This window comes from Mobula birostris, chromosome 7 (genome assembly GCF_030028105.1).
Source record: "Mobula birostris isolate sMobBir1 chromosome 7, sMobBir1.hap1, whole genome shotgun sequence".
NCBI classification, from domain to species: Eukaryota; Metazoa; Chordata; class Chondrichthyes; order Myliobatiformes; family Myliobatidae; genus Mobula; species Mobula birostris.
The window spans coordinates 20,676,079-20,684,611 of NC_092376.1; the positions used below are offsets into that span (position 1 = coordinate 20,676,079).

General features: G+C 40.9%; 1 protein-coding gene across 2 annotated transcripts in view; it reads left to right on the forward strand.

The window, feature by feature from the left end:
- Positions 1-8,271, forward strand: part of slc9a7 (solute carrier family 9 member 7) — a 168,029-nt gene extending 159,758 nt beyond the window's left edge. For both annotated transcript variants that reach the window (XM_072262709.1, XM_072262710.1), the window contains one exon: positions 1,617-8,271. In XM_072262709.1, the coding sequence (XP_072118810.1) occupies positions 1,617-1,865 (249 nt within the window). In that variant the 3' untranslated portion in view covers positions 1,866-8,271. The remainder of the gene's footprint in view (positions 1-1,616) is intronic.
- Positions 8,272-8,533: the final 262 nt, after the last annotated feature.

Genomic DNA, 8,533 nt, shown 5'->3' on the forward strand with positions numbered 1-8,533 from the left:
GTCATCTTCTGCCTTCCCTTGGTTAGTCTGTATTCTCCCATGCTGAACGTTGTTTAAAAGAAGCAGTGACAGCAGTTTTCTGGTTGAATTGACATAAGTGGTCTCAACCAAGAAGAGGTTGGTAGCATGCATAGAGATTTAAACTGAGTACGGAAGAATATGGCTGATAGACGTGGGCTGAGATAAGTGAAAGATGAATCTTGATGAGAGTAAATCCTGTTTGAATTCTTTTAAGATCTACCTAGATCCATCATCCCATACATAATGGTCACCACAGATCCTTGAGGAAGAGTCCCAATACTTTATCCTGTCCCCTTCCCACAATGTTGTGTAGCATTACCTCCCGGGTAAATGGGATAGATTATGAGCAGACCAAAGCAGCTCAAACTAGATGTCCATACTGGTGGCTATCAACTGCAGTCCAATTCTAGTCCTCCATTCTCTAACTTCATTGCTGACACCTCCCTACCACGCGACCATTTCAGTTTATCTACCACGGCTGAATATTATCTTACAACAGTCAGATATCAACTAGACATCCAGAAGAGTATGGACATAATAAAATTCTGGATCATTAAATCTAGCAGTGCTTTATCTGGTAATGAGCAGTGCTGGGCGGTTAAACAATGAATGGGAGGGAAAAGCCTGCCAACATTCTCCCCCTTGAATGCTGACAGAACCAGAATTAGAGGGTGAAGTGTTTGCAGAAGAAATGTCATGTAGATAATCCAGTTTGGACCCCACCGTTGTATAATACAATGAAAGGGTTACAATTGTTTTGGAGGGTGGTGTATATTGGTAGCTCGGGTTGAGGTGTTTAATATTGCATTGCTCACCGAGCTTGGCAATCAGCATGCGGACGTTTCATCACCAGTCGCGGTAACATCATCAGTGCGCAGTGGTTGGTGTGGCAAACATGAGGCAGGCACGAGAATTTTTTAGAAGCGTGGTTCTCTTCTAATAACTCCGTTAAACAATCAAATTGAAATAGACGCCATCTACGAACCCCGATGAGCCAAAGAAACGCGAGGCGATGGAATTAAAAGGTCAGTTGAGGAGCAGCGAGGGAAGTGAATGGGGGTCTATATAAGCGTGAGTACTCTTCAGAGAGAAACGTCAACAACTGCACTCTGAGTCTGTCGCCTCGACTGGTGAGGAAATGTCTGCAAGCTAATTGCCAGGCTCGGTAAACACCACAATATCAAAGTTAAATTCATTGTCTACATCCAAGGCAATGGCCCCAATAACATCCTGAGTATTGTTACCACTTTGATACCTAGCTGACAATGTTAGCAATTGCCTAAGTAACCGTTCAGAATAAATCCAACAATGTGGCCAATTGTGCCATTCACATGCCCTCAGACGTAATAGGAGGTCAGTAACTGTTATTAAATGCACTTGTCACCACCAATACACATGCACACAGTATTTGATTAGTTATTTGGATGTACTTTTTGGTCGAAGGACTGTTTCAGATTGGCAGCAAGGCGATTGAGGAATTGCAATGTACTGAGAAATACATTTGGTATACTTCGGCCTGTACGTGTATGTAATAAATTTAAGTTTGATGGTTTACTGTCACGTAATTTCTTGAATGTCTTGTTGTCATCTTTCAGAATCAAGAACAGCTCCGGGACGATGACTCTGATCTCATACTTAATGACGGCGACCTGAATTTGACTTATGGAGGGAGTACACTAACTGCTAATGGCTCGTCTGGCTCGGGCACCGCATCCAACAGTGTGGACGGCAAGAGAACCAAGAGCATCTCGGAAGATGCACTGGAACATGATCTCGGGACAGAAGACCACGAACTCATTACCAGAGGCACCAGATTAGTTTTCCCTTTGGAAGATCATGCTTGACAGCAATAACGTCAGTGAGGCGCGCAGTGGCCTGAGAAGGATCAAAGCCTATTTTGTTCTTGGCAGTGGGACTGAACTGGTTTGCCTGTGTGTTTTCTTTATTTTCCCCCTCATCTTTCTCCTCAAAACCTCTTGGCTCAGCTTCTCACAGTGCAAGAATGTGAAGACATCTGTGTGTGGCATTTCGTTAAGCTTTAACTTTGGTATGAAAATGCCATGACTACTGTATTGTTGGTGCCATGGCTGTGCAATTAGTTCATTGACTGACTGACTTAGCCTCAACACTGTGATGCTTCTCTTAAAACCCCAGTTAAGAGTGCATGTACGCTGGTGTGGCACGACAGCACCGAAAATAATCGCGTCACATGATGCTGTCGACCTCTGGCGTTGTCGACACCAGCATCGTGCGCCAGCTGCGGTGAGTGCTCCGCCAGCCCATAGCCTTTAGGTTCAAAGTAATAAAAGAGAGGGCGAGGGGTTGTACCAACTATACACACTTCTAATCCCAGAGAAGCGTCAGCCGTCTCTCTTCTGCCACTGGAGGTGACACGACCTCAGTTTCTGGTGCGCAGAGTTCTGGTCGCATGTTACAGTTTGCACTTTTTTTTAAAAAACCTCCCCAGTGATGTGAGCAGTTGCTACGAACACATGTTTGCACCTCCCCACCCCCCATGTTGGTCCAACTTCAGGTGACTGACACTACAGGAGAAATGTCTTCTGAGTGATACTGAAACCTCAGTGAACAGTGAAATGGAATTCTATCCTTCAAAGAGTCTGTGATAGAGAAAGGACTATAAGCTTACTGCTTAAACTGAAGGCACATTGTTTTCTTGCTGTTGGTTTTGCTGTTGCGAAATGCACCTGTGTGCTTGCATCAGAGCAGTTTGTGGCTGCTGTGTCCTTTTGTCGATATATTTAAAATGTCATTACATGATGTTCACTGTTTTAATACTGATACTTGTTAGCTAACAATTACTTTAAACAAAGAAAGATGTAATGGGAGAAGTAGACTTAGAGATTGTATGAATTTTCCTAAATTCACTGGACTTTGTCACAGTGTGCTACCGCCACACCAAAACATTTTTTCATTGTTGTTCTCACCTCAGCGCGGATAACTGACCATTTCTCTAGGATCTCTTTCACCTGCTAGGGACGTGGAAAGGTTGAGAATTTATATCTCCTTTTGGTCGTTTCTGGACAGTGGCTGTTTAAAATGCTGATGAATTGGAGCGATGTGTAGCCAAAGAAAATTACTGAGTATGTCTTGCAATTTTTTTTTAATGGCTGTAAGATTATTTGACTTTTGCTTCCTTTTCGTATCACTTTAAGGGGCCGTGTTCCTGGGTTTCATTGGAATAGTGGAAATAAGCAGGAGGATGGTGGTGAAAGTTTCTATGGAGAATGAATGGAATTGGTGTGACTAGCTTCTCTTCCTGCTCCCAGCATCAACTGTCCATCAGGGTCAGATGCTACAACTGCACCTATTATTGATTCATTCTCCCAGTAGGCATCAAAGTACGTTTCCCCTGCTTTTCACTTGGCTCAAAAAGTCAAACTAAGCTGATCTCAATCTTTGTGGAAATAAAGCAACATGTTGAATTCTTCAGGATGGAGATTTCCAATGTTGCTCATGTGTAAAAACCAGGTAATTTGAGGGAGGTACCTCCTCCTGTTCAAAGAATCTTGTTGATTGGAAAATGTACCTTGCGGTGAAAGAGACAGGTTTTTTTCTCTGCCTTGGTTAGAGGAAGTGCATGCATTGAAGCGGACAATGGTGAGAGGACAAAAGGTGGCAGATGTTCAGCAAAGTATGCTGCTGTCCATTGCAACTTGTTCATTTAGTGAACTGCTTGATGGAGTTGGTCAGCAGCAGAGTCTTAGCAATTTTGTTCAGCAGCTCCTGAAGTGAAAGACGATGCAGAGCCTAATCAGGCCTTGTAAACTATTTATTTTCATCCGTCCTTTTTGATGATGTGTGAAAGTTGGAGGGCAAGTTCCATTAAAACTTTTTTTTCCATGAGGCAAATGCAAGAGTTTTTAAAGTCCATGATAGTTCCCAGAAAATGTTTGTTTGAAATAATCAAATATTAGGATTTACTGGAACTGATTTTTTTCTCTTGATTTTGTGTTTTATTTGCCAAAAGCTTCGTGGGCATGGCATACTTCATTTTGTACTTAATTTCAATTCAAGCAAGGGTTTGTAGTGTAGAGGGAATAGTGAGCTGGTCTGAATTAGTTGTTTTTAATTAAGATGGTCCCAAAATCTAATGCTTTGATTATGTATTTCCTCAAGGTGCTTTAGCTTAATGAAAGGATTTATTATGGAAAATTCAGTTCATTGTTCTTTGTAATGGCTTCAATTTCACAAAGGTGTAAATTCAAAAATGGAGAATAAGCTCGAGGGAGCAAAATAGTTGAAGATGTAAATGAGTGTCACAAAGTCAATATTTTTGTAGTTATGGCTCAGATACTGTGCATTTAAATGTTTTTCTTGGGATTGTTAGCCACAATAGTGTTTTAATCTTGAAAGTTGGTTTCATCAAAACACTGGTTCTCATCTTCTGTGCTTGTTCTTCTCCACTGTCATGCCACGGACCGAAAATGGAGCTGAACCAAGTTGAAAGCAGGGTTGAGTGTCTATATATATATATATATATATATAGTCACGATAATGGAGGAAATGGGCATTTCTATACATTGAGCTCTATTACACTTGTTTCCAAAATATGCCCCACGCTTGCAGAAGCATTCTGGCAGCTTTGGTCAGGAATACTGAGCGATTCCCTTGCAAGTTACAAACATACCCCAGGCGCATTTTAGTGGCTCATCTCTGATCCAACAGCCTTCCTTAAAATTTTCTTTTGGTGGGTTTATTGGATGTTATTTTGTCATTCAGATTGTGATTCTAGAACCTATTTCATTTGAAGTTTGTTGTTCAAATTTGATTGGTGATTACACTGTATTCTGGAAACTACAATTTTATTTGCACTGAAAAACAAAACTGAAGTATCCATGTTACCTCTAGAAGCGTAAAGATGTGCAAAGTTGTATCGCTAAAATTATGTTGTATTTGTTTACTTTGCTTTTTATAATATTTCTAAGTGTAATCTGAGTCTAAGTCTACTTCCTGCTAAGTCCTGCTAAACCAGGGGTTCACAACCATTTTATTTATGCATTAACTGAGGGGTCTGTGGACCCCAAGTTGGGAACCTTGGTGTTAAACAAAAGAAGGGCTATGGGAAAGGGGCTTTGGGCACAGTGGAGAGTTCAGATGAAGGTGAGGAAGAAGTGGAGAGATTAGGGCCAAGGAGATGGAAGACTGATGCTGTTTGGTAAAGTGAGAAAAATCAGGGCCACTTGTTAAAATATGCTGTTCTCTCAGACAGATAAGTGAGAGATTAACATGACAGCAGGAGTGAGATTGGTCTCTGGTTGGAATAGATTGATATAAATTAGGAATAAGTGACAGACCAAGAGTCAAGGTTGTTCAGTGACCTCGGGGGGTGGGAGTATAGGGGAATAGATCACTGCATGTTAGTTAAAGAGTTAGCAACAGAGTTTTGGGTGATAAATATAAGCATGTAAAAGACTGGCAAGGGAACAATTAGAATTGCCAAATCCATTGTTGACAAGGGCGTAGACAAAGGAGCCAATGGACTAATAAAGGTAGAGTGGTGTCAGGTGATATTACTGAAGCGGAGGTACACTGTCTTAGTGATGAATGTGATTTGGCTGCAAAACCTTGAGTTAACACCAAGACAGTCATTGGAGACGTGGATGCATTCAAGCGCAGCTAAAAATGACGTGCATTTACCAATTTTGATGGAAGCTGTGGTATTTCAGCACCCGTTCTGGAAATGGGTTTCTCCAATTGACTGACCTTGCTCAGGGTGGCTCTTTATCCCCAGAGCCTTGTTAAATAACTGCCACCAACTGGCCCAAACTCTACTTTTAAAGCTTTAGAATTGTTTTTGAATTTAATTGTGTTCCTTGTAGTGGTGCAGATCACCCCCATTTCTCCAAGTAAAAATTTATTTGCACCTGGAAGTGTATATGCACAAAGCATGGACACAAGTGATCAAAGTTTGACCTGACTTAAGCAGGGCTAACTTTGCCCCCTCTGACATGGCATTTTTTTTTAAGTATATGGCCTTCGTGGAATGACTTGGAAATGTTTTCATGTTATTAGACAACAGACTCCTCAGTGATCTCTGGTGTAAATCACATGATTAGTATTTGTTCCTTATGGCATTTTCGCCAACAATCGGATGGGATGGAGGGAGCTGCAGCTTTTCAAGTGATTTCTGTTGAATTTAATTTCTCATCCCTTTTGTAAAATTGGGGTGACTTGCAAATCCTGAGGCTTCAGTTTAGCATATTCATTCTCTGGGGAAGAAGATGCTCTTTGGCCACCACTGTTCACTGAGCACAGCAGTGTTGGCTATTTGATCTCATACCTTCCCAATATTCCATCCCATTTATTCCACAGAAGTGAACAATACAAGGGTTTGTAGCAGGCAGCCTAGCAGAGTATTACAGTGGTGATAAAGGGCATACTGAACCAGATGTTCAAAATGTCTTGTGCTGTTTTATGTACATGCTCTGTTAATGTGTTTTCTCCTGCTACTAAGTACAAAATATTTCTTTTTTTTAAAAATAATCTGCTCCAATATATTCTGTCCTAGAATCTCCAAATGTAAAAAAAAATTCTCTCTTGAAAGTGTATGCTAAACTCATGTGGCACACAATCATGCGGGGTCAGTACTGAAACAATATTTGGAGGGGAAATTAAGAAGTGACTGCACTACACATACAAGTTTTAGATGTTAGAACTCTGTTGTTTCAATATAGTTGGCACTTTATCAACAAAACTGCATGTGGTTTCCCAGTATCTTTTAACTGACAATAACAGGGCCAGAGTGGAAGTTTACCATTTGTAAAGTCTCCATTGGAATTGCAAGTTAGCAAATGTTTTCGATCTGGTCTTTTTGTGAATTGTATATGATTAGATGTCTCTATTTTGAGCCAACTGCTGGCAAGAAAGACTGCGTATGAGACCCAGTGCAGGAAACACTTGCCAAGTTCCTAGTAAGTCTTGTGCTTAACTCTGAGAAAGTTTTGTGGAAGAGATTGAGGAAAAGGAAAGTGAATTAATCTTCTTGGAATTTCTACCAGTCGCCCAATTTTCTTAGTAAAATCCTCTCCGCAACCATCATCAGTTAGGTTGAGAAAATAAGGTATTTTCCCTGGGATTCCCAACCTTTTTTACGCCATGGACCCCTGCAGTAACCGAGAGGTCTGTGGACCCCAGGTTGGGATATATTCCTGTCTTTGAGAATCTCTTTCCAGTATTGAAAAGCTCACTCAGAGCGTAGGCAAGTTCACGTGATCACTATTTCTACTCTGATCGTCTTCATTGCTGTGGGAAATCACAAAGAGCATTGAACACACTCAGGACTGATGATGTTAAACACTCCTGAACAGCTCAACCTAGGTACCGAGGAAGGGTGATGTGAACAGGAAGGAGATTGGATACTTTTTTTAATGCTTAAGATGTGCTATCTGTCTAATTTGATGCAACCTAGAATTTTGTTTCTTAGCTCCTTCGATGATCTATCCCAGCCAATGGCATCCCCAGCGTGAGAGGGTTTGAGGCGGGGTAGTATGCGATCACGAGCACTTCTTGACCAATCCCATTGCACCTTAGTACTGGATTTTTTTTTTTGAAAATAGATATTTGTATTTTTCTGCTATGCAGGAGATTTGTAGATGTAGAAGTCACCCACACCAGGGGATGCTGTTGTTAACTCCTTGCTGTGCAGTCTTTTCATTGGGTTTGATTGCTTTTCCCTTGTAAACTCTGGTTACACCATTGATTTGCTTTCTTTAACCAAAAAGGAAGGAAGAAAATATTACTTTTTAACTCTGATAGAATGTAATCTAGAAATAATACTGTGGGGGAAGGGGTGGAATGTACTATGTCCATTGTGAAAATGGCAGTTTGCCTCGATCTCAACAGCCGTCAGTACAGCAAAAGTCAGTCACGTTGACAAGTTCTCATCCTCTGTTTAATGATTGCTGTGTGTTGACTCTGAGCTTAATCACGTGCTTGTGCCACTAAAGACAATGATTCCTTATCTCGTATGATGCCTTCAAATGATTTCATTACCTAGACCACACGGACCCAGAATAATACTGAAATAACCAGCATCCGTTTGTTGAACGGTCACTAACTTGACCCTGTGTTTCCAATCAAAATGTGAGTTAAGTAGTTTTCCTAATTCTGATATGTACAGCAGTGCAGGTTAATGTACTAATGTAATCATGACTCATGCATGGTACAAAAATTTGTGTATATGTTGTCATAAAAATAAAAATGATTATAAACCAAGGTTTTTTTGTTGAATTGAATTGACTTTATTTCTTGCATCCTTCACATACGTGAGGAGTAAAAATCTTTACGTTATGTCTCCGACTGAATGTGCAATGTACAAATTATAGTAATCTGTAATAAAAAGTATGTGCACCAGAACGGTCAATATAGCTTAGAAATTCAGTTGTGTCAGTATGAGTTAATCGGTCTGATGGCCTGGTGGAAGAAGCTGTCCCGGAGCCTGTTGGTCCTGGCTTTTATGCTGCGATACCATTTCCCTGATGGTAGCAGATGG